The 27,888-nt window shown below is 39.6% G+C and overlaps 1 protein-coding gene across 2 annotated transcripts in view; it reads right to left on the bottom strand.

Moving 5' to 3' along the window:
- The window catches only part of LOC117403084 (cysteine-rich motor neuron 1 protein-like), a 287,122-nt gene that overhangs the window by 59,053 nt on the left and 200,181 nt on the right, over window positions 1-27,888 (bottom strand). For both annotated transcript variants that reach the window (XM_034004989.3, XM_059024357.1), the window contains one exon: window positions 227-355. In XM_034004989.3, the coding sequence (XP_033860880.1) occupies window positions 227-355 (129 nt within the window). The remainder of the gene's footprint in view (window positions 1-226; window positions 356-27,888) is intronic.

The following is a 27,888-nucleotide window of genomic DNA, read 5'->3' as shown; positions in this document are numbered from 1 at the left end:
TGGATGGTTATATGTGGTTTCCTAAACAGCTTTTCCTATGAGATGGGATTGTGAGAAACAAACCCACTGTTGCATATTTAATCTTAATTTACTCTTCAGATGTGTCTATTACTGTAAACCACACTCCACAAGCAGTAATGCGTCCTGGCCACTCTTTGGTATCGCTCGTAGTCCTAGTACAACCAGGCCTTTCTGTTGGCCTGTTGATAGACGACAACATACTTACTGGTTTTGCACCGGCAGGTGCGACAGCCATTCATGTCCAGTCCAAAGCCAAATATACAGTCCTTTTCCGTCAAAGTGCAGTTCTCTAGTAGCTCACAGGTAGGTGGCCCAATTGTGATGTATGTTGGTTCTGATAATCAAAAACAAAGATTAACACTGAAAATTTCATTTTCATGTTACTGTGGAACCAGCTAGCATCTACTGCATTTCTTTATGACGAATATTGTATTGATTTATTTTATTTTATATTATTTCATTAAACAGTGTTACAGAATAACAAGTTGTAGTAAATACTATATATATATATATATATATATATATATATATATATATATATATATATATATATATATTGTGGTAAAAGTCTGAGTATTGGCAAATCTTAAGATTTACTGGTAAATGTCCAGAATAAACATGATAACGCTTTATTTCTGACATTTACCGGCAAATCTTAAGAAAAACCAAGTGGCTTTAGCTAATGACCGAATGTCTCACTTTCGCACATTGTAAGGCTTCAGGAGTCCTGTGTAACTCCAAGTGCCACAAGCATCTACCATGCTGCAATAAGTAACTAAATATATTTGTTCAGTGCCTGTATTTGTCATGTTTTGTGTCATAACCACAAGTGTAATTTCCTGTTGAAAAAACAAAATGATTTAATTTGCATTTAATAGAATGTTATTTTTCATCAAACTACTAGATATTTGGAGTACAGTATCCGTCAACACCATTGTGAATTGTTTATATGCAAATGTACCAAAATGTTGGTTGTTCTACATAAGTGGATCACAATTTGAGTACTGTGTTGAATTGCTCAATTGTGCATTACTCATAAAATGACTGGGCTTCTTACTGATTATTTTGTTATTGAAAAATGTGTATGCAGAAATAAATATATTCTTCGACATTAATAATTACTTTGTTAATTGACAATTTATATACAGGAATAAATACATTCTCTGATGATATACCTGCATTTACCAAAATGCTTCGGTAAATCATAAGTTTAACCGAAAAGCAATTTACTGCTTCATAATTTCGGACATTTACCATCTTATTTGGTAACTGTTCACATTTACTGGTAAAACTTAAGCTTGACCAGATTCAGAGTTTTACCGTAACACACACGCACAAATATATATATATATATATATATATATATATATATATATATATATATATATATATATATATATATATATATATATGAGATAGAGAGAGAGAGATTTATGAATTAGTCCTTAGAAATTCTGCCGCTGCTTACAGCCAGTTGTGTTTTTTTTTACACACTTCCTCAAATTATGTCATCACGCTGAGCATCCTTCCTCGCTTAGTAAAATGGCGGACAACAGAACATGTATTACAAAATACACTACAAAACAAAAATGCTACAAACACTATAATCGTCATAGAAACTTTGCTTTCACTGTTTTCTGACTCTAAAATTCAAACAAATCCAACGTGACGATGTATATAAATACAACGTTCACAAACTCATCGGACTCCTCCGAGAATTCTATGCCACAATGAAAAAGTCAGACAGACAGTTCTATGCCAAAAAACTTTAATAACTATGTGCTATGGACTTCAAAATCATTACTTTCTTGACTGAATCATAAAATAAATATGGACTGCAGACCTCGGCTCATAGTGGGAGACTATGGCCCCTCGGGAAGAACCATAGTTACCTTCAGGGGACAATTATAGTCCCCTGTTGGTAACTATAGTTCTTCCCTCGGGGCCATAGTTTCCCACTATACACCTCCTCTCCAGTCCATATTTATATTTAAAACATTATTATTATTATTATTATTATTATTATTATTATTATTATTATTATTATTATTATTATTAATAATTCCTAAAAGAAATTCATGGCAAGCATTTTGACTAGAAGTCTCTCTCAATGGCCGGGTTTCCATGCAGCTTAGAAAGTCGTCACTCTCTCTCCACAGTCATTATTTATGTGACGTAGCACATACCATGCTGTATAGGAAGTGTGCATCTAAAACATTGTACAATTTTAAGGGGTGGGTAAATCGTCTTCTTACTCTAAAAAAACGTACACTTGATCAAAAACATTTTCTTTTGCATGGTAGTCGTACATAACCTCACGCAAGGCTGTACCATCAAGCAATCCTTTATTATTTGAGAGGTTCTTTGACCAAATAGGAAACCATAAGCATACAGTAGGAGGGGTTTAGATACCTCTTCATTTAAGTATTTTTTTTATGTGACACCATGTATTCAACGTTTCAATTTATTGCCATTTGACTCATAAAATGATAGGGCTTTATAGTTTGGTTATTTTATAAGCAATGTTATAAGAAAAATACTGAACCTACTTCAAATAAAAAAACGCTGCTCTTTGCCATACATAAATACATACATACATACATACATACATACATACAAACAAACAAACAAACAAAATAAATAAATAAATGAATAAAATAATGAAGCCCTTTGCAAAGCATAGATATTTTTGTTCACCCGTTTTACACTTTTGTTATCTTCGTGTTTGGTGATCGGATAGTCAATTGCTTTAAGTTTAAGACTTTTCTGTCTCTTAGCTATAAGATGCAATACACGATACACTAGCCTGGCTGGTGGTGACGTGACGTCAGACCCGGAAGATGGGCACACAGTCAGTACTGTAAGGTATGAAAGCGCTGCTGCACGGTTTAATAATAACTAAAAGGTTTACACAAAACAGAAGACTTTCACAAAACAAAACGGCACAGTGGCCAGAACAAACAGACAAAACAGAACAGAACAGTAACAAAATGAACAAGCATCTTGCTGGCGTCTAACCAGCATGCGTAGCAATTGTTATTTTTGTTTCTACTTCACCTCCCGACTCTCGTTCCGCCTCTGAACACACCAACCCTGTGTGCGTGAAACACTCACTCTTTCATGCAGCTGTGCCGAGACTCTGTTACTAATCAAGAATTCAACTGAATCTTGGCACAGTCTGCACATACCCCCATGCAAATACCCACTTTTATCTCCACGTGAAGTGATTGTGCAATCCCTGTGCCTAAATACAAATATACATTTTAAATCACCTGTGCTACATAACCCACACTTCGTGCACCACTACACACATACATATAAACACAAAATACACACAGGGGTGTGGCACCTCGCCACACATGGGTGTCTACCAAGGACAAAAAAGTCACGTTAGTACCCCTGGATTAAATTAGCATAGTTGGGAATTCGTTGCCAGTGGCTTTATTATGGTTGCATGCCATCGACACCACCAGGCTTGACCGTCCACTTACTGTTGAAGTAAACTCTTTTAAACCTAATTCATTGAGGAAGATTTGTTTTAGAAGAACGAAAACACGGGAAAAAAAAACTGTTGGTTAAACAAATTTGTTCAAACAGACAGGCTTAACATTAGTTTGCTGCAAGACATGACACAGTTGCAGGAAGTCCACTGTCTTGTGGAATCAGATTCAGGTATTTATTATTATTAGTAGTAGTCGTAGTTGTCATAGTAGTAGGGTGGGTGAACAGAGTGTGATCGGGTTTATCCCCTATGATTAAAGTGTTTGCATATCTTCAATTCAACAGTTTTTGAAATCGATGTAAGAGTATTATTATACTGTAAGAGTATTATTATTATTACAGTTGGGTTTTTACTGGAGCAATCTAGGTAAAGTACCTTGCTCAAGGGTACAGCAGCAGTGTCCCAGCAGCAGTGTCCCCCACCTGGGATTGAACCCACGACCCTCCAGTCAGGAGTCCAGAGCCCTAACCACTACTCCACACTGCTGCCCTAAGAGTATCCAAGTAATCATCAATCACAAAAGATATATAAATATAACTTTTTGTCTGCTACAAATCTGTCCAAAAATATTTAAGTATGTTTGTGTAGTATAGGTTTAACAGAGTTCTAAAGGCGCTACAGATCGTAAAAGACAACAAAACTTGTTATATAGTAGTACAGTATTATTATTATCAAGACTATTATGTAGTGGGAAATGTGGGTGAGTGGGGTAGCCTACCAGTATTTTAAAAATGTACTGTAATAAACATTTTGACTAGATCATTTTTATTTCATTAATTTAAAGTTCTGGTATTCAATCGTAGATTATAAAGATCTGCTTAAGCTATATTTCTGTAGGAAAACATGTATATATTATATATGTACCAACGGTGCCTGAGCCTTTCTAAAAGTGGGGTGGGGGTTTTAAAATGTAAAAAAGGCCTGGAACAGAAAATCAGAAAGATGGTTTAGCAGGTGCTGATATATCAACGCAAGATGTGATAGGCCACTTGATACAAGAGGCCGAGCTTGTACTTACATAAAGTTCAGTTAATGGGTGTTTTTACAACAGAAAAAAAAATTGCCAGTCTCGTTGCCAAACTTATTTTTCCCTATAATTATTATTCATTTCTTAGCAGGGCGACTTACAATTTTTACAAGATATCACATTATTTTTACATACAAATACATTATTTTTTTACACATTACACATACAATTACCCATTTATACAGTTGAGTATTTACTGGAGCAATCTAGGTAAAGTACCTTGCTCAAGGGTACAGCAGCAGTGTCCCCCACCTGGGACTGAACCCACGGCCCTCCGGTCAAGAGTCCAGAGCCCTAACCACTACTCCACACTGCTGTTCCAGTAGATGAACATTACTATCATGGAAAAACTGCCACTTTCGTTTTAAAAAAAATAAAAATGGGAAGTCTAGGCAGAGTACCAGGGTTCATGTGATCCAAATGGGGGTTAACGTGATCCAAAAACAAAAAAAAATTCCAGTTTATTTTAATAACTGGGTGAAGAAAATTGCACACAGTTATTGAAAAAAAAGTGTTATGGTTCAGGTGCTAAGATATATACTGTATACCTCCATGCTTAGAAACCACTACATGATCTCTACTATGCACTTTGTTTTACCTTTTTACCAACGTAGTAGTTTATGACTCTTATAAAAAGCAACGTACCTAATTTTCACCTCCTCCTTAAATACCATATCATACTCAAGAGATCAAAAAAGCATTTTTTATCCACTTAATTCCTTAATACAATGCCAGCCTGGATTATGCTGTGCAAGGATCATTTTCTTTCTTTTTTTTCTAAAATCAAAACTGTTTTCATTGTATCCCTGCTTTTCACCGAGTGCCATGTTCAGAGGGTTTTAAAGCTCACATGATGTGCTCTGAGTAGGTCTATTACCTTGCCAACCCCTTAATAAAATCAAACAGCTAAAAGCAAAAGCCAGCCTTGTGAGCAGGGCTTTGGAAAGGTGTCAAAGTGCTGTGAGACTGATGTGAGCCTCAGGTCTAAATCTTATTTAAAAATGAACTGGATTTTGTTTGTCTTAGCCAAACAAATTGATTCCGTTGTCTTAATCCTCTCATTTTCATGACTGAGCACTGTATGCCCAGGCTAACAGATAACTCATTGGTAGGTGGGCATGTTTCTGATTTCATGGCACTCTGGAGTGGCTGCTGGCTGTGGAATGATATGAAATTGATATGTGTACAAAGGACATCTACCTGAAAAGAAATGTAACTAATGAATACCTATAGGCAACTGGCTTTAAAACTTGTAAATTCTGGATTTGAGACAGATACTATAGGATTTGAGACAGATACTATAGTATTTGAATTAACCTTTCAAATTTAATGCATGTTGTATGTGGGCAAAGGGTTTGGTTTTATAGAAACCCATTCCACATCCACTGGTACTATTTACAGCAGATGGTCAACCCTTTTTTAGCTGTGTTTAGTTGCGGGAAGAAGCAGCTTGTGTGTGTTTACCAGCTGTAAGCAGGTGGGCATGATGCAGCAGAGCACCAGGAATAAAAAGGGTCCCGATTATACAGATCACGGCTGCTGTAAGCCATAGGGGTCAGTGCGCTGCTGCTGCTGCCGCCAAAGCATCGGCCTGTCTGTGCTGCTGAACGACTGGGTTCAGGAAACGAAGCAACCACCTCTAACGGCGATCGTGTGTATATTCCGAGGTTAGGAGGCGGTCAGGGGTTTGTCCCAGGAGAAGGAAGTTGGGTGAACTGCCCGAGGGACAAGGAGTTAGTTTTGGGATAGTAGATCCCACCCAGTAAAGCAGACAGATGTGGAAGCGGAACCTCCATTTGTTAGCGTAGTAGTGCGAGCCGTCTTCACAGCACCTTTTATTTGATAGTTTTTGTAGTGTTTATTTTGCCTTTTGTATGTCGGGCTGTATGTCCCCCGTGAGCTACCATTGCTGGTAGCATTACGTGGGGTTCCTGTATGTCTGTACTATATGTAAATAAAACCTGCGCACTTGCGAGGCGTGCCAATCCCAACCTTCTAGTCTCGGTCTCCTGTCAATCAAGCAGCGAATAACCATCACGTTTGCAATCATGTGCAGCGAGTCCCCTGTTACAGACTCCAACAACAGTTCTTTTTTTTAAGCCTATCCCAGTCAGGTCAGCAATAACTTTCCTGACAATAGTACCACTAAACATGGAATGGTCCTTAAGCAAACAATTGTCAATTCTGAGCTGCAGAGTTCAGATAAACCACAATAATAATAGCTTCCAAAAGCAAGGCCTGGAGCTGCCATTGGCTTTTATCAAGAGCTACAAAGTTAGAAAAACAGGAGATACATAAAGAAAGTCAAGGGGATACAATTCAACAGGTGGCTCACCACTGCTTTTGCAGAATATATTACAGCGATAACGGCGTTCAATGTTATCGCCCTACACTATTGGGGGATATGTTTACTTCCAGTACAAAAACAAATAATATTATTCACAGTACGACCCACAGTCTTCTGTTTCTTGTTCTTTGTCAATAGAAAGCTAGCACTGTGACTCATATTAGTCTCAGTCTACGTTCCCCAAGGGTTTGAACAACACTCCATATGCACATGTTGTTTTGCAGAACCAATACTCTAACCTGTGATTTAATCTGCCAGCCTGCCTGCCTGCCTGGTATTTACCGATATCTTAAATACCATTCTGTTTTTTCAAGAGTGTAAACCCATGATGGTCAAAGGTCACCAGGCATTTCCACTGCCACCTCAGTACAGACAACATGTGTGCCAAATGTAAGGCAAATTACACACTTCAGCATAGGGGTGTTACATAATGACAGTGAGATGAGAGACTCTGATTCTTCACAATTCCGTTTCTTTAAGATTCTTTCCAGTATTAGTTATGGTAATCAAATCATCTGTTGATGTTTGTGTGATGGCTAAAATACACAGGACACTGACTAAGTCATTTTGCCCATAAAGGAGGACAACGTTATTACTAGGAAAGCTCACAAAGGTTTCCCCATTTAAGACACCTTTCCATTCATCCAAATCTTAGTCTAAATAATTAAGTATTAACCATGTTTTCTGGAGCCTTTAACACAAATCCTTTGCCTGTGACAGTATGCTTATTCTGTCGCCAGAATGCAACACATTCAGAACCACTTCACAGCCGGAGGCTCTTCTCTTTTCTGCAAGCCAAATATATATATATATATATATTAGTGAAAGAATCGCACTCACTTCAGTTCGTTGCCCCTTTAAAAACACTGACCCAACACACAGAAATTGATTTTTGGAGCGCGGTTGCGCAATTTTTAATGGAAACACAAAAACAAAATAAACAAAACAAACACCTAGCTCTCTTTGAGCAATAACTAAACAAAACAGGAACCTAAACTAAAACAGGACAGCTAAGCTGTTTACCTGTACAAACAAAACAAAACACACAAAAAAGGCTTCACACTACCTTTTTCTTTTAATTACGGCTGTACCCACACACCAGCACAGTCGGGCTTCTGCCCTCTTCAGCAGCTGCCCAGAGCAGACTGACTGCTCTCCTTAAATACCCTGCACCTGGCTCCAATTTTCGATAGTAGCCAGGTGCAGGTAATGATTAATCAATAAAACAATTAAACAAAACAATTAAACAAGACAAATGTGCATTCCGCACATGTTTTTTCTGCAGAGAGGTTTTAACCCCCTCTCTGCCATCTCACACACCCCCCCCCATGTCTTTTCAAGACACTGGCCATACAACGGCCACCTCCCTCCACCCTTAAAAGACCACCCACCCTCAAGTCCACAAATGTCAATTTTCGCCCTCTTCCACGGGCGGGCTTGAGGGTGGGTTGGTCCCTCCGGCGTTTCCAGGGAGGGACCCAGGACCGGCGAGGAGGGACCCAGACGGCTTGTCCAGGGCGACCATAGCGCGGACCGGTGACCGGGAGCCAGGACTGACAGGCAGAGGCGTGCGCCTGTGGACCTGCGCAACGACCTATGGAATCCCAGGTGGAGCGCAGCACGATGCAAGGGGAGCGGAGCAATCAGCAGGGGGAACACTAGTGAACTCTGCCCCTTGCGTAGCGACGTCTGCCTCTTGCGCAGCGACGTCTGGGATTCCAGGGGGAGTGGAGTAAGGGACCAGGCAAGCGACTGTGCCTGGCAGTGCTGCGACCTGGGAGCAAGGTCCAGCGCAGGGAGATCTGGGCATTCCGGCCAGGTGTCCACGATGACGGGACTGGGGACCTCCCTCGGCAACGCCGGACTCACTTGCATGGATGATGGTTCTGGGAGAGACGACTCCTCCTCTCTGGGCTCTGGTAACAGCAGCTCCACCCCCTCTGGCTCTCGGGACAGTAGCTCCACCCCCTCTGGCTCTCGGGACAGTAGCTCCACCCCCTCTGGCTCTCGGGACGGCAGCTCCACCCCCTCTGGCTCCCGGGACGGCAGCTCCCACTTTTGTAGAAGCCGTTCCAGTTCCGTTGGCTCCCGCTCTTGTATTATCAACGGGGCCACGCCCAGCTCTTGTATCTGCCTCTCCATCTCCTTTGTCTGCTCCTCTTGAGCAGCAGTGTTTTTATTAAACATCTCTATTAAATCTCTAAAATCCATTCTTGGGTCTCCAGGGGCGCCCACACTCGCTGCCACCATATGTGATAGAATCACACTCACTTCGGTTCGTTGCCCCTTTAAAAACACGACCCAACACACAGAAATTGACTTTTTTTATGCGCGGTTGCGCAATTTTTTAATAAACACAGAAACAAAAATAAACAAAACAAACACCTAGCTCTCTTTGAGCAATAACTAAACAAAACAGGAACCTAAACTAAAACAGGACAGCTAAGCTGTTTACCTGTACAAACAAAACAAAAACACACAAAAAAGGCTTCACACTACCTTTTTCTTTTAATTACGGCTGTACCCACACACCAGCACAGTCGGGCTTCTGCCCTCTTCAGCAGCTGCCCAGAGCAGACTGACTGCTCTCCTTAAATACCCTGCACCTGGCTCCAATTTTCGATAGTAGCCAGGTGCAGGTAATGATTAATCAATAAAACAATTAAACAAAACAATTAACAAAACAATTAAACAAGACAAATGTGCATTTCGCACATGTTTTTTCTGCAGAGAGGTTTTAACCCCCTCTCTGCCATCTCACAATATATATATATATATATATATATATATATATATATATATATATATATATATATATATATTGTAACACAGCAGGGAGGGGGTTAATATCCTCCCTGCAGAAAACATGTGCGTATGCACATTTTGGTTAATTGTTTTATTGTTAATTATCACCTGCACCTGGCTTTGATTGTAAATTAGAGCCAGGTGCAGGGTTTATAGGGAGAGCAGTCAGTCTGCTCTAGGCTGCTGAGTAGAAGGAGGCAGGAAGAGGTACTCTGCTTCCCAGCAGTCGTAAGGTAAAAGTACGTTGTATGAAACCTGTGTGGTGTTTGTTGTGTAGTGGGGAAACAGCCTAGCTGTCCCACTGGTAGTCAGGGTGTTCCTGAGGTGTAGTTAGTGCTCGTACAGAGCTAGGTGTTTGTTTTGTATTGTGTTTATTTTGGTTTTGTGACTATTAAAAAATTAGCGCAACAGCGCTGTTAAAAATCAAGTTTTGTGTGTGGCTGGGTCATTTTAAGTGCTGGAAAAGAACCCGAAGGACTAAAACCCTTCACATATGGTGGCAGCGGTAAACAGCACTACTGACCCGAGGAAAATAAAAATGGAGACTGGAGACTGTTTGGAGGTGATGACAATACTTAAACAGATGGTTGCGGAACAAGAAGAGGCCAACCGCAGGCAACGAGAAGAGAATGAAAGGCGAAGGCTAGAGCGAGGGTTCCCCCCACAAAAACCAACAGAACCGACAGAGTTGGAACTGCTGATCCAGAAGACGGACTGGGCTGCGCTGAAATGGGAGTGGCCTGCGGCACAACCAGAACCGTCTACAACAGAGCAAGAGCTGGGTGAGGAAACACCGGTAGTGGAACCAGAGCCGCTTCCGGAGCCCAGAGGGGAGGAGCCGCCGCTTCCGGAGCCCAGAGGGGAGGAGCCGCCGCTTCCGGAGCCCAGAGGGGAGGAGCCGCCGCTTCCGGAGCCCAGAGGGGAGGAGCCGCCGCTTCCGGAGCCCAGAGGGGAGGAGCCGCCGCTTCCGGAGCCCAGAGGGGAGGCGAAAAGCATACCTCCACCACAGCCCCGACCACCACCCCTACGGTCCAGTCCGGCGTCGCTGCGTCCGGTCCCTCGCCCCTTGCTCCTGGACACCCTGCCGGCCTTCCTGGACCTCCCTGTGCTGGACCTAGAGCCCAGGAGTCTGCAACACTGGCCACAGCTCTGCCCCTGGTTCCCTGCTCCGCTCTCCCCGAGCACCCAGACGTCGCTGGGCTGCTGCCAGACGTCGCTGTTGCTCCCCCTGTTAGCTGCTTCGCTTCCCCTGGGTGATCGGACATCACTGCACCGGTTCCCAGGGGAAGACCTCTGTCCACTGCTGCATCCTCCAGTGCCCCGGCCTACACTCCGGTCGCCCCTGTCGGCCTGTTGGGGTCCCTCGTCGCCGGTGCACGGTCCTTACCTGGCTGGGCCAGGACGTGGACCGATCCACCCTCAAGTCCGCCCGTGGAAGAGGGCGAAAATTGACATTTGTGGACTCGAGGGTGGGTGGTTGTGTTTTAGGGGAGGGGGTGGCCTTGGAATGGCCGATCAGTGTTGCACACTTGAGGGGGAGGATGTGTAACACAGCAGGGAGGGGGTTAATATCCTCCCTGCAGAAAACATGTGCGTATGCACATTTTGGTTAATTGTTTTATTGTTAATTATCACCTGCACCTGGCTTTGATTGTAAATTAGAGCCAGGTGCAGGGTTTATAGGGAGAGCAGTCAGTCTGCTCTAGGCTGCTGAGTAGAAGGAGGCAGGAAGAGGTACTCTGCTTCCCAGCAGTCGTAAGGTAAAAGTACGTTGTATGAAACCTGTGTGGTGTTTGTTGTGTAGTGGGGAAACAGCCTAGCTGTCCCACTGGTAGTCAGGGTGTTCCTGAGGTGTAGTTAGTGCTCGTACAGAGCTAGGTGTTTGTTTTGTATTGTGTTTATTTTGGTTTTGTGACTATTAAAAAATTAGTGCAACAGCGCTGTTAAAAATCAAGTTTTGTGTGTGGCTGGGTCATTTTAAGTGCTGGAAAAGAACCCGAAGGACTAAAACCCTTCACAATATATATATATATATATATTTTTTTTTTTACTATGAGAGCTTCCCTCTGGGCCTCATGTGAAATGATTGTTTCTGGTAATATTTCACATTGCTACACTTCAGTTTGATACACTTCATTATGCAAACCGTACCAAGGAGCCCTCATGCCTAGTTACTCATTTGGTCCTACAGTGATGACATGGAAAGCACTGCTGCCACTCACACTACTCTGCTTCAGGTACACAAATGATCCCAGTCATAGATGGTCAGTATGGACAAACTGACACTGCAATGTGAACTTTGAATAAATAAAAGCTACTAGTTTAAAAGGTATGCCTCACTGCTGCTCTTTTAGCATACAGATTTACATATTCAGCTCAATACCAATAATACATTTCTAGAGTGTACAACCTTTCCCCTGAGGCTACTACCCTCTACCACCAAACCCCTTAAAACATGCAAATTGGAATCACATCCCATCAACATGTTTATGCGTGCCAAAAAATAATTACATTAAAAGAAAATAGACAATAACAGAATATGTCCCATATAATACAGGCTTTTTGTCTCTTTCACTATTAAAAACAATTAGCTAACATATTTCCTGTTTGATAGGAGTTTATCTCCATCTTAATAAATTAAAAAGATATATGTGCTATAAATCCATGCCCTTTCATATACACTTGATGCATGGCAAAAATGAAAAAAAGAGTGACTAAGAAAGTGCAACTGAAGCCAAGCCACAGCTGCCCTCTCCTGGGGATAAATCATGTGATTGGCTTGCCTAGGGGTGTATTATAACTCAATAACCTGATTGAGAGGTTTGAGATGACATCATAACCCGAAAGAGAAAAGCATTTCAGGTTTATAAAGTCACCTGAAACCCCCTTGAGACAGTATTACAGACTTGTGATACACTTATCACCTCGGCTACTGTGGTTTATTATAGATATTGCTTTTAAAATAAAAACAGACATACTGAAACACAGAACTGGGAATTAGCCAGCTAATTTTAAGACTGGCTGGATCTGAAACTGTGTACTTTCTTTGACCAAACTTAGCACACTGGGAGGGGGAGTGGGAGGGGGGAGGGGGGGCGGGTAACACTACCTACACAGGCCTCATTGTTGAGTTTTCTATGAAAAGGTATATGTATTGGTCAGTTCTGATTCATCTAAATTATAGGCATAGATTTGTATACATTTGTAATACTGATCTGTATTTTATGTTTGACAAAATATACTTACACTTTGTGAGTAGACATAAGACTCCCCAGATCATGCTCAGTTTTACATCAATACATTATTCACTGGAGTCCATTTATATCTTGAGTTTTCAAAATAGGCTTCAGTTAATACACTAAAATATTTAGTAAAAACTACACTATTATGATACATTGGTTTATTTTAAATTAGAAAATGGATTGGAGATTTCCTTTAATGTGATTGGTCAATATGAGGACATTAATCTCTGATAAAATACCTTGAAAGTTATTTTATCTTTGTTCTTGTACACATCTCTGTCAATAAGTCAGCTTCCTCGCTGTCCTAGGCTATACATTCAATCTATCTATTTAAATTTAGTATAGCAAATAAAGTTAAAAAAGGAGGACCTAACGGTATCTTAAATACAGAAATTTACACAAATACACAAACCTGCACTCAAATCCTGATCAAAAAATAAAAAATGTACAAGTCCTTTTATTTATTTAAATGTTTTACAAACATTTCCAAACCATGTTTGCTTTTATGTACGAGGTACCTGAATTGAAGAACAGCGGCATGTTTTTTTTTTTTTTAATATTGAGGTATTAATTAGGGAATTGGAAGTTCACTGCTGAGATAATGAAGCCTGAAGCTACCAGAGCACACATGGAATTCTGAGCAAATTGCATTACACATGAAATAATGAGAGAAAAGTTTGTATTCAGTAACAACAAGAACAAGTTTGCCATAAAATGATATAAAAAAAAACAAAAAAAAAACAAAAAAAAAAACAGAAAAACTTGAAATGTTATCCATTAGCGCATTTTCTAATAGCAATAGAATCCTCATAAGAGGGCTACCATCTACAAAGTCCCTTCTGGTTATGTTAAATGCCCTTGCCTTCAGCACGGCACGAGGCGGGCTTTAACAGACGGTAAAAGTTCTATTAAATGATCCAGTTTGGGACTTTAGCAAATGCACCATATGACACAAAGAGAAATACAAAAAATATATAATAATCAGTTCTGTAAACCAGGCCTTTTAAAGCCTCGTTTTTAAAGCAGTACATGACCTGCATTCCATGATAAGACAATTGTTTAGCTCTTTGTCTAATTTACAGCTCATAGAACATTCACTGTAACAATGACTAGATCAAAGAGAGCAGCCAGGCAAGTTCTGTTTACAGTATTGATTTAACTGTGTTTAAATTGTTCCAATATATGCAAGCTAATGCTCCTTGAGTAAACATCGATCTTGGGGCCCTGACCCACTGAAGTATGAGCAGAATCAGCAGTAGTAACCCTCTCTGTTCTCTCTTTCTCCCTTAACACCTCTCTGACAGCGGTGCAGTATTTAACATGACCTCTGGTTAGCACATTTATCTGTAAACAAAATTATAAACAGGGATACTAGAAATATTTCCATTTGCAAAAAAGTAAGGTGAAGGATAAAGCCATCGGCTAATACTGTTCTTGGTGTCATTTGGTATGTCGTAGGATGTATGGCAAGCACCATGCAAGCTTTCCAATGTTAGAGACCTACAACCCTTACCTGAACACCCACTGACATTCAGTCCTGGCCCTCTATCAAGCAGACCTGAGCCCACCTGTGTCTTAGTTTTGTAATGTTCATTGGAGCCTAAGTTTAGACCACCAAAATGATTTCAAGGTGAACCCAAGATGGTTTTAAAGCCAACCCTTTAGAAGTCAACGACTTAGAAGCTAGTGGATTAGTAGTCTACTCTGCCCCCAATGAATTAATAATTTATATGTTTTTATATTTAAATTTAAATGTTAAACATGTAATATTTCACAAGGGACTAAGCAAAAACAGCAAAAATGTTATCAGGAGTTCATCATTAAACATTCAATGGTGCTAAATTTAGAAAAACTAAAAGAAACATAATAAATTCAATGACACATGTTCAACTAGAAGTCTTTCTCAATGTCTTCAATTAAACCAAATAGTGAACTTGATCCAGTGTGTGCCCATTGACTTTCATTATATTCTGGATGGAAAATTTCAATATAGTGATAATCTGAGGGTGACATTAACAGGTGTAGCACTGTATTCCACTGTGGGCTGCAGAGCTTCTTAAAACACAGTATAGGTGTCGGCATTGAATATGGATTACTGGAGTCCTGTCAGCAGAAGTGAGTCAGTGTCATGATTGCACATCAAACATAGATAAGAAAAGAAAAAAAAACAGCAAAACAGTAAATGGTAACATACAGAAGTAGTTTTCTTTAAAACAATGTGCGGTCACAGCCAAACAAAAGGTTCTAAGCGAAAATTAAAGGCAACACCTGCTTGGTTTCCATGGATACAGAAAAAGCAGATGCAAAGCCCTAAACTTGACCTGAAAAAACATATCTGTGGTCTTTATTCAAAGTGTCACAGTGCTTTAGGCCTAAACCAATGCTTTATAACTCCAGGTTATCCTCAAAGGCTTTACCATGGCACTCCTGCACCATCTGCTATCTGGAAGGAGTCCAGCACAGATCACATTTATTTCAGCCATAACAATATCCTGTAGCTGAAGGCAAAGCAGCAGGTCTGTTTTTATCACTTTGAAAATGGAAGAAGCAACCTTAGATTCAGGCCCCTGAGGAAGATTAGGAAAAACTATGAAGAGGAAAAAAAAAAAAAAAGATGAGTCCCTGCCCAGATGTGGGGAAGCCATTAATGGATAACATATCCTTTCTGGGCCCCAGCGTTTCCCAAAGGCCCCAGCCAGCGTAGTTACTGTTAATGGTATTACATACCGGGGTCAACTGAGCACTAATGACATGGGGACTCCCTTTACTATTTATTTTAGTTTTGCATTTGTAAGTACAGTAGGGAGTCAGACAATTAACACCCTTGGTTGATTCACTACATGTACAATAACTAGAGGCAAATTTAATTGCTCACTGCCCAACTAAGGTGATACAGAGCACTGTGCTGTGAAGGAGACACAAGTGACTAACAGGTTCAGAAGTTGAGATGATGATTCTTCTTCTTCTTGACAGTTTACCAATAAACAGGTTCTGATAGGTTTAGGACGAGAAGCTACAAGCCATTGTGGGGAAAAGTATTGACACCCTGCTTTAAAACAGCCAAATGCTTAAAAAACAACAAAGGCTTGCTTTTCTCTTTCCATTCCTCCCTTCTGGCACATAGATTGCAAAAAGAAACAAAGGAAAAGTTCCCAGGTATTTGAGTGGGAGTTTTGTTTTGCACTTGAGCAAACTTTTCTTTTTCTTTTTCTTTTTAACCATTTTATTCAGGGAATTTCACCTTGAAGCTGCAGATATACGCAGAGGCATTGTGCAATTAAATACCTCCCCGTGCAGCTCTGAACTACAATTTCATATGAGAACTGGAGGAAGTACTTATTTTAATAAGTCTGGCAAACACATTTAAAAATATTAGGTCACATTCAAATCATATGGGGTTTGTATACATTTTAAAAAATACTATAACCATTTTAAACAAATGTTACCATTGGAAATACATTTGCATTAAAGCACTGAAACTGTGACTAAAAATATTTTGCATATTTGAAGGAAACGCACCATGCGTTTCCTTCAAAATGTAATTTTCATTACAAAAAAAAAAACATTAATAATTTAATATTATATTACACAATAATGGGACACTCCAGCTTATAGGAAAAGTGAAAGTTTGTGCTTCTTTTTAAAATATGAAAAAAACTTTTTAAAAAAACCAAAAAAAAAACAAACAAAAATGACGATGGCTTTAAATCCAAATTCTATTGTCCATAATCTCAAAACTTATAAAGCTAGGTCTTTATCTTCAGCCTATACTGCTCTCTGCCTCTGCTGCTTCCTAACTGCCAGTTTGACGACTTTATCCACTATGACTTTCTCTGCTATCCCAGTCCTCCTCTCCTCTTGCGCTTGCAAAATCTCTCACCAGCACTGCTCTAACCCTTCTAACCTGATCTCTCTACTCCTCCCTCCATCCTCTACTCCCCCTGCTCTCTCTGGCGCCGTCTGGAACTGCCAGTCAGCCTGCAATAAGACTGCCTCGACTTTCTGGCCCTTACAGAAACATGGATCACCCCGGAGAAGACTGCTAGCCCAGCTGCTCTCTCCTCTGTTTATTATGTCCTCTCTCACTCTCTCCACTCCTCAGGACAAAGCGGGGACCTGTATTCCTACTTTCTCCATTCTAGAATTTCTAGATACCTTCTATTCTCTCTTCCATCTCTGTCAGCACTTTTGAGTTTCACGCCGTCGAATTGCATTCTCCGTGTTATCTGCTTGTTATTTTTCTCTATTGCCCCCTCCTGCTCACTTCCTTGACGAGCTTGACTTCTTTCTGTCTTCTATCACCACTATTCCTATAATTTTGTTAGGTGATTTTAACATTTATCTCTCCAACTCTACTCATGCTGCTAGCTTCCTCCCTCTTCTTGATTCTTTCTTGCTCCCCCTTGCCTCTTACTCACAAAGCTGTCAGCCAGTTGGACCTCATTTTCTCCAGAAACTGCTCTCCTCCTTCCCCTACTATCACCCCCCTCTCCTTCTCGGACCACCCTCTCTCCCATCAACCCGTTCCCCTTCTCTCGTCTTGACGCAAACTCCACTCCCTTTCCCCAATCATCTTTATTTCCTCTGCTCTCTCCCTTCCCCTTATTGACTCATTCTCCTGTCAGCACTCAGCCACCATGACTCTCTCTATCACAACTCTTGACTCCTTGTGTCCTATCATCTTCCGCCCTGTTTCCCCCCCCCCAGCTATCCTCTATACTCCGCTCATCCTGTAATGAGCTGCGCACTGCTGATTGGAGGTGGATGGGATCCAAGGTACCCTCTGATTTAGACCCTCCTCTCCTCTTTCTTGACAGCCCTCACCTCTGCCAAACACTCCTATTATCAATTTATCTTACTGTCCTCCACTAACAACCCCTGCTGACTTTATCCACCTTTTCCTCCTGCCTCAAACCCCCATCCATTCCTTCACACCTGCTGACTTTGCCTCATTCTGCTCCAAAGTAGAGGACATTGAGAAGCTATTTTCCAAACCATTTTCTCTTCCTTCCACCTCCCCACCTGAACACATCCCCCCGCCCCATATCCATTATTCACAACTTTCACACGTCTATCTGACTCGGACCTTTGCTCCTTACACCTGGATTCCAAGCCAACTTCTTGCGCCATGGACCCCCTTCCTACTTGCCTTTGCCAATCCATTGTCAATGCTTTTTTTCCTTTTATCCTCCCTCATTAACACCTCCCTACTCACTGGCTCCTTTCCCTCAGCTTTCTAAACTGCTCGTGTCACCCACATTCTTAATCTTCTCTCTCTACACTCTCTCACTAAGTACTCTTATCTCCTCTTTTGGCTTCTCCTATCACATTTACGCTGATGATGCCCCTCCTTTTGACTCCCATATTTCCCCCTGCATCTCACAATGCCTCTCGGCCCTCCTACTATGTACTGGACTCCCCTGACTTATGCACCACGTTACTGGATCCTCAGCTAATGCACTATCCCTGCACTACTAATACATAATTGTAGATATAACTTGTTGTAATCCTAACTTGTTGTACCCATATTGTATTTTAGTTTTATTATTTGCACTTACTGTACACTATACTGTATTTAAAAATGAATCTTGCATTTTAACTCTGTACTGCCCTGTAAGTCGCCATGGATAAAGGTGCCTGCCAAATAAATAAATAAATAAATAATTCAAATCAATCTTTATTTTATATAGCGCCTTTCATAGTGGACCACCATCACAAAGCACTTTACAAGATGCAGTAACAACCAGAAAATCCAGAATACTTTAAATACAGAGAAATGCATAATACATGCTTTACAGTTTAAATTATATATATATATAAATAATAATAATAATAATAATAATAATAATAATAATAATAATAATAATAATAATAATAATAATTAAACTGAGAAGAAAATTGTGCTTATGTTTCAAAAGACCATGGATTACATTTGCTATTTGTTTAGTTCCAGGTTTGTAAAGTGTTTTAAGGCCCTTTGTTTCTAATGGCTATTATCTTCAAAATGTACAATCTTAGAAACTGAAACCTGAAGAAAGAACAGCTGTTAAAATGCATTTCTCTAATTAAGTCCCAGGATGATCTATAGCAGGATGTCATGATTTTGTTCTGGGAAACTAATGGATGTTAAGGTATTATATTGTACATTATGTTTGTGTGTAACAACTATCTGATCACATAGGACAACTTAATTGCAATATTGTAATATATGAAGACTATGCATCAAACATGCTTTGGTCAGCAGATAACTACTTTAAAAAAAAAATGTATTCATCTCTTTGGCACAGTTGTGCTGTGTGTCATTCAGCTTGGGTTTTTTGCGTAGCGCTAGCAGTTTTCAGTCCACAAAAAGGCTTGTAAATCCTTCCTAAAATGAGGATGCTTGTGGCACTTTCATTGCAATATCTACAGTACGCAAGATGCAGCTAGCTAATCATGTATTTTCCAGATTGCTATAAACTATCAATATTGATTTGAGATGCCTCTGTCCTAGTGATGAGTGATTATCACTTTTACAAGTCGATTTGATTATTGATTCAATATTTGACAATAATCACGATTACGATTATCGATTATTCTAATAACATCATTCTTAGGGGAAAAAAGTCACAAAAAGGTTCCTGATTAAATGCTTTTCTTTATTTCTCATTAAAAACTACAATAAAACTTCAATAACTTTTTTCAGCAGCACTTTAAAACCTACAAAACATACAGTATGCATATATAGAATTCACTACTAACGCAGCATAACCAATATATAAACAATACCACTACAGAAACCATTTAAAAAAAAAAAGGAAAGCACACACAATCTGACAAAGCACTCTCTTGCCCTCAACTGCGTGAAATCTTCTCTTAAGCACTTCTGAATCCCTAACTCTCTAAGGTTGATAATACTGCAGAACAGAAAATAATAATAATAATAATAATAATAATAATACATGGCTGGAAGTTTATTAACTCATTAAATATAACGTAATACAAGAATGAATGGCAACTTGAAACAAATTATTATAAAAAATTGTCAGTAATTAATAATTACAATTATTTTTATAATCTTTTGTTTCAGGTTGCCATTCTTTGTTGTATTGCATTTCATTTAATAATATTAAATGAAACGTAATACAAGAAATAGTCATGTTAAACATTTTAGTTTATTATTTAAAAATAAAAAATGTAATTTATTAACCTGTCTCGCTGACTAAACTAAAATGAGAAAACGAGTCAACAATAACAGATACATACAAGTGAAAGTCTCATAAAACAATACAATAACTTTGGAGAGCTCACTTAACTTATAAACACATATTTGTATCAACATCCATGAATCTTCGGTTTCGAGGGTGATTGATCTGACATGGACTGACCCTATATTTATATAATTTAATATCCGCTGCTTTTCTCTTGCGGAACAAACCGTCATTAATAAGGATATTGATAATAGTGTAAAGAAAATGCAAATTGTTTGTATTTATGAACTTACAGTATTTAAACACTCGCTCACCTTCTTTCTCTGACAAGTATTTATAACGAAATGCTCTGATACGCTACACTCCCGAGGTATGACACAGGCCAGGTTTTTGGGATGGACCCGCATAACAGTCTCGCGTTTTGATTGGTCCATGTCTGTCACATGAATATGTCGTCACACGAGTGGAAAAGCTTGCAGGCATTTTTAACATTGTGATCAGAGAGAGTGATCTGCTTCCCACAACCTTACCATTAAAATATAATGTGGTATTACGCTGTACTGATATAACAAACTATGGGTGATTACTTTATATGAATTATCATGTTATGCACGAATGTAAGAATTGGCTTTCTGTGGTGGTGTACTTTTTTCTTTCAAGTAGCATATATCTGTAATCGTTTTTGCGATATATTTTAATATGAAATGTATACACTATTGCAGTTTTGTTAGAGGATACATTAGTTTATCTCTAATGTAATCACAGTTTTACATATAGACTGCCCCTGTTTTCATTTACGTCCCAAATTCTGGGCCGCTTTGCTTTTCAGATAACGTCCCAAATTCTGGGCCGTTTTGGTTTTTAGATAACGGCCCAAATTATGGGCCGCTTTGGTTTTTAGATAACGTCCCAAATTCTGGGCCCCTCTGATAACATCCCAATTTCTGTGCTGCTCTGGTTTTTAGATAACGTCCCGAATTCTGCATTTTCGAATTCAGGCCAGTTTTTGAGATATTCTGCTTAGCTGACGTTTCTAAGTCATGCATGCACAGTTTACCATAAACTGGACTGTTAATTCATTTAAGAGTAACCCTTAGTACATGAATCAAAGTTAATGTATGTTTTACTCTCCCCAGAAAACATTTAGGAACATGGTATACCAAAAAAAAAAAAAAATGGACATCTCATTTGCTTATGTAATGTCCATCAATATATAGTGAGGCACAGGGGTTTTATCAGAACAACTTCAAATAAATCCTATTGTATTGTATTAGTCAACATTTCCCTTATCTATTCCTGATAGTTTATACTGTAGGTCAGGGGTTTTCAGCCTTTTTTTGAAACTGTAACCCTTTTATCTGGAGGTTTCAGCTCGAGTACCCCTATACAATTTAATACATTTGGGTGACAAACTGCTGGTTTAGGACAGAACAACAAACAGTAGGCTTAATTCTTAAAACTTTTAACTACAAGTATTTGGATGCACAGAATTAAAAAGACAAGTATTGGGTTAGCACACAGCCTTTTTTAAATTTTGACAGCCTTTTGTAAAAGTGAAGGCCTTTTGATACTACCCAGCATACACTGCAATACCCAGCAAAGTTATACACTGATATTCTGATAGCACAGCAATTCAAATGAAGTTTGTAATTGGTTGTGTTCCTCAAAAACACAATAAAAAGTGATATTTATAGGGTATACAGTTATACAGTGATACAGTGGTTTCGGCCATCTAAGAACAGGTACTGCGAGCATCTGGATTCATACCCAGAGGTACTCTGTAGCCTCCTAGGACATTCACAGCTTGTTTGACACCCTCTTGTAGTTGCCCGTTTCTGCATATAAAGCAAAATGCTGTTTGTCAATCTCTCTTTTTTCTTTTACATCAGTCTTTGCAAGAATCATTCCAAAAACACTTGAATCAGTTAGGCACTACCAGTCTGACACTACAGGCCTTTAAATTGCAGTACCAATTTGCAAGTTGCTAAGTGGTTGTGTTCCTCAAATTTGCACTGCAAAGTGATATTTTAAAAGAATAGGGTATATAGTGCTTTTTTTCGCCTCTGCTCGCTTTTGGTGCAAAACTATGCTATGCTCCGATACACTCAAGCTGATACTGTGATCACAAAACACTTGGAATGGACTTAAATTGGTGCTTCTGTTGCATAAATACACTACAAAATGTGCACATTTCAGGTCTTATATATAATGGACATTTTTTGTATGTATTTTGCTATAGGAAATCGCGGTCGGGGGGGGGGGGGGGGTCCTCCTATCGTACCCCATGAGTCAACAAATCCTGGGCCAACAAACTCGCTAGTACTCTCTTTACATGCACAACAGTCTTAGCTAAAGAAAATGCGTTCCTTCGAGTTCGTACGACCCACGACCGCCATTGGCCGAGCCTTACCCCAATGGTGTTTTTATAATGGGATTTGCCATAGGGAAGGGGGTGGTCTCTTATCGTACCCGTATCTCCACGACCCCTGGGCCAACAAACTCAGAAGGGCACTCTTTGCGTGCACAAGAGTCTCAGCTAAAGAAAGATATCGGCCACGGGTTCATACGCCACCCCACCGCCAGATGGTGGGCATTGCCCCAAAGGGGTTTTATAATGGGATTTCCCATAGACATTTTTCAGGGTGCTACATCTCGGGTTCCGGGGGTCCCCGAGACTTGAAAATCGGTACGGAGGTCCACCTCAGGGCCCCTGTCTATCCCTCCAAGCAACGTGTCCCCAGCTAGAAAGGACACCAGTTTAGACTTTTTTTGCTAACCTGGAGCTCAAAAGCTATTGGAAATGCAACCCTGACATGCCATCATGCTGAAAATGTGTACATTTGTTGAAAATGTAGCATTTGAAAATGGGTGGCTCCCTGTGAAAGAGGGCCCCCAGATATGACCCTAGGAAGTTCAACCCGGTTTCTAGGCCCCAGGGTCATGGAGATATGACCCCGAAAAGGGTAGTTTTTGGACATTTTTGACAGGGCTTATCTCGGGTTCTGTGGGGGTTAGGAACTTGATTTTTTTTTTCCGGTGGGGCCCCATGGGGCCCTGCACAAAGAGTCACCGTTTTCATGGTTCAGATGCCAGGACGGCTTGGCAAAGTGAATTTTTTCATCATTACATGAGTTTTTGGGTGAACCACCACATCGTTTTAGGGGGTGGTTTGGGGTGCTCCCCTGAGTCTATATCACTTTGAATGGTGGTTCTACGTGCTCGGGTTCGAGAGATATGCCTGAAATGTGTTTTTCAACCCTTCCATAGACATGAATGAGGCTGAACACCCTGAAAATATTTTTTGCAAAGAATTGCTACAAAACTGGTCATATTACATTCAGACTGAACTAGAACCCTTCGAACGGTGGTTGTAGGTGCTCTGGTTTGAGAGATATGACTGTGAAAAATGTGATTTTTAACACTGCCATAGACATGAATGGGGATGAATACCCAAAAAAATATTTTGCAAAGAATTGCTACGATGTGCATGTAGGGGTTGCATGGTAGTGTGTGCATGTAGGGGTTGCATGGTGGTGTGTGCGTGCAGGGGTTGCATGGTGGTGTGCACGCAGGGGTTGCATGGTGGTGTGTGCATGTAGGGGTTGCATGGTGGTGTGTGCATGGGTCTTATGGTGGTGTGTGTGTGCAGGGGTCTTATGGTGGTGTATGCGTGCAGGGGTTGCATGGTGGGTGTGTGCGTGCAGGGGTTGCATGGTGGTACACGTGTGTGGAGGGGAATTGGAGTGCAGGTTTTGCGCAAAAGAGGGGCGGGGAAAAGACTGGGAAGGGTAGGGTAAAAGAAAAATTACTACAATCATTTATTTTCACTGTCGACTCCCAGTCTCCTTACCCTCACTTTACGATTTTATTTTGTGATTATTTAATTATTGTCAAATAAACTGCCTTCATCTACTCACAGTTGCAGTCTCATTTCTGTCCAAAAAGAACCTGAAACACTACAATATATTGATGGACGTTACATAAGAAAATGAGATGTCCTTTTTTCGGAATACCATGTTCCTTACCAAAAATGTGTTTTAATATTAGTCTTTAATAAAGGAAAACGACTGCTTTAATTAATTTTCATGTATCTATTTCAGTGCAATGTAGTTTCTTCATGTATTAAGAAATACGTTTTTTAAACATTTAAATTGTATTTGTTTTTTCATAAAAAAAAAAAAAAAAAAAAAGATTTCTGGGGAGAGTAAAAATACATTCACTTTGATTCATGTACTAAGGGTTACTCTCAAATGAATTCACGATCCAGTTTATGGTAAACTGCATGGATGACTTAGAAACTCGGCTGTCAGCTGAGTCCCCAAAACTGGGCTGAATTCGAAAATGCAAAGCATCCCAGAATTTGGGACGTTATCTAAAAACCAAAACGGCCCAGAATTTGGGACGTTATATAAAAACCAAAGCGGCCCAGAATTTGCGACGTAAATGAAAACAGGGGCAGTCTATATGTAAAACTGTGATTACATTAGAGATAAACTAATGTATCCTCTAACAAAACTGCAATAGTGTATACATTTTATATTAAAATATATCGCAAAAACGATTATAGATATATGCTACTTGAAAGAAAAAAGTACACCACCACAGAAAGCCAATTCTTACATTCGTGCATAACATGATAATTCATATAAAGTAATCACCCATAGTTTGTTATATCAGTACAGCGTAATACCACATTATATTTTAGTGGTACGGTTGTGGAAAGCAGATCACTCTCTCTGATCACAATGTTAAAAATGCCTGCAAGCTTTTCCACTCGTGTGACGACATATTCATGTGACAGACATGGACCAATCAAAACGCGAGACTGTCATGCGGTTCCATCCCAAAAACCTGGCCTGTGTTATACCTCACGCTCCCTGTATGTTTTTGTTCGTGAAGCCGTTTTGTATGCATTATGGGAGCTTTACAGGAGGGCGGGTCTCGAGGTTCTTGCCCTACAGATCCCAGAGTGAGCGCAGCTTCAGTGGATGCCTGAGGTGAACCGCTCGAATTGAAAGTGGCTGCGATGCGGAAGTAACTTTTATGATGAGTGACCATAAAGAAAACTTGGAAGTTTTATAGTATAATAAAATCGATCAAAATTGTGCAGTTTATTAATCATTCGAAGTCAGTTTCGGTGTTTAATTGAATAATCGAAAATTAACCGTATTTCAAGAAAGCCTCTTAATGAAATAGTAGATATAATTAAAACGGGTAAACCCATTTTTTCCCCAGATAAAAACTCTAAAAAAGCCAAGTTGACATTTCGGTGTGACATGAATGGAGGCATTAGTAAAACATTAGTCAACTTACAGTTTTCCTCAGAACCCCCTAGAAAAGATATGAACAAGTAAGCTAGTAACATACACCCTCAGTTATGCCAGTTATAATGTAAAAACAAAACCAGAGCTACAGTATCAGAATCATGAAAAAACAGACAACCATGACCATCACCCACCATGTGTACACCGTATTTGCTCTAAATAGCACCCAGGTGCTTATTTTCTCAATCCTTTATTTATCTGGGCTGTTATTGTCTATTAGAGAGTAGGCGCTAATTGGCCGCTATGAAGTCGATGCAGCACTACTTGGTTTTATTTATATATATATTAGAGGTCGACACGGGTACCTGTCGGGTTTTAAATTACCCAACCTGACCGAGTATCTTTTTACTACCCAGGTATCGATTATTAATTTGAGAATTTAAAGAAAATGTAGAAAATATGAGAATGCATGGCTGGCGTAATAAAGACAACATTAAAGCAAGCTTTAAGTATTTTAACTGACAGGATAGCAAGGTTTTACAGAAAACAATAACACACAGCGAGTGGCAAGTACACATCAATTATAATAACTGTGGCGACTATTCTCAGGAGCTAAATTGGAAAGACAACAACATCCTATTGGGTTTATGTCAGTGATAACGGTGTGAACCATTTAATCGTGTGGCTTACAATACGGAATGCTTTATCTACAGTTATTGCGCAGATATATTTTCTTACCAAAAATATCAAATAAGAAGCCTTTATTTAAAAATAAATAAATAAATAAAACCCAGATGGCTCAATTTACGGTAGCTATTGCGACAGTCCATAACGTAATAGCGGTGCTGTACTACTGCATTAGTTTTAAAACTGAACATAACAGCCACGTTAACAACAACAGCTGAATATGGCCAATAGATGTCGCAAAGAATCCCGCAGCATGATGCGCATTTAAAATGTATCGGTATTTAAACTCAGATGTTTTTTTTATTATTAGATCTGAAGGTACTAAATGTATGTGTAATATATAGTATTTAAATACGTATCATGCACTTAAAACTTTTTTAAATCATTACCCGAAAAAGACAAAGCCCCCAGCCCAGACGGGTTTGCACCCTTTAAATAGCTGACCCAGACACAGAAACTGTGGTTTAGCGATTTTCTGTGCACTTTTATTATTTACAACCAAATTAAACAAACAAACAAAACAAAACAAAACAAACCAAAAGCCTAACTCCAATTGGGAGCACAAACTAAACTTTTGTTTCCCTAACTAAATGGTTGGGACGGCTAAGCTGTTTTCCCAACAAACCACTCCTTTAAACTACTTGGCTGGGCAAAGCCTTCACTGGTTTTCTTTTACTTCTTGCTGTTGTTCACTGTTGTTTCTTGGTGTTTGCCTCTTCTGAAGCATTCACCTCACCACACCCCATAACAGGGTTTCCCAGCCTTGCTTTTATGCAGGGGTAACTGCACATAGGTGTCTTTCATTTCATCAGAGCCAAGTGTAACTCATCCTATCTCACTCCCATGGCAAAAGTTGAACAAAAGTTATTGTATTTCTTGCTCTTATTGTATTACTTGTATTGTAACGCTTGAAATGTTTTTGCTTACGATTGTAAGTCGCCCTGGATAAGGGCGTCTGCTAAGAAATAAATAATAATAATAAAATAATGGCATTCTGGGGGATGTAGTCTTCTATCACACCCCATGGACTACATTTTTTTTCTCTCTCCTCCTACTTTCTCACGCAGCAGCCTACACAACCAGGGTATGGCACTTGTCAAATCATTCCCTCAAATCTTTTACAGCAGTTGAATTCTGAACTCCACATTGTATTACTTCCTAAAGTTAAACGCTAATCCAACGGCTTAGACAATCAGGCTACAACAGGCTATAAACATATTTAATATAGATTTACCTATAGATAAAGATTTACTTGTGTCACCAGAACAAGGATACACTGGCAGAATGAGCTTAGGGGGTCACCTATCTGCTGTACAAATAATGCAACTTGTCAGTATATTTCAGTGAAAAAAAAAAAAAGGCCAACAGTGCAAAAAAAGTATGTACCGGTAAGTTTATTTTTCCTAAGTATTATTCAACAGAACTTGTGCTTATGAATGTCCACGATAATTGTCATTATAAATAGATGTACTTTATCTAAAAATGTATCACATACATAGTCTCTTCACAATATCCCTGTCGCCAATTTGAATCCACTGCTAGGGATAAAAAGTAAAAAGGATATTTTTTGTTTCTGACTTCCGCACCGTTTTAGCTAAAAAAAAAAAAAAACAAACCACCTCATTCCGAGTCGCAGGCCCTGAATTCATAAGTGAACACATTTACCAGCTGCAGGTTTCTTGGCTAGCTTTAAATTAGATTAAATTACAATTACAGTAGGATACAACTTGTACAGTCTTGGAATTCCCAGCATAAAAAATCTCTATAAAAAATAAAGTTAATATTCTGGTTAACAAGCAGAGT

Source organism: Acipenser ruthenus, chromosome 5 (assembly GCF_902713425.1).
Source record: "Acipenser ruthenus chromosome 5, fAciRut3.2 maternal haplotype, whole genome shotgun sequence".
NCBI classification, from domain to species: domain Eukaryota; kingdom Metazoa; phylum Chordata; class Actinopteri; order Acipenseriformes; family Acipenseridae; genus Acipenser; species Acipenser ruthenus.
The sequence above is the reverse complement of the archived record's forward strand: the minus strand, read 5'-3'. Positions and strand labels throughout refer to the sequence as shown.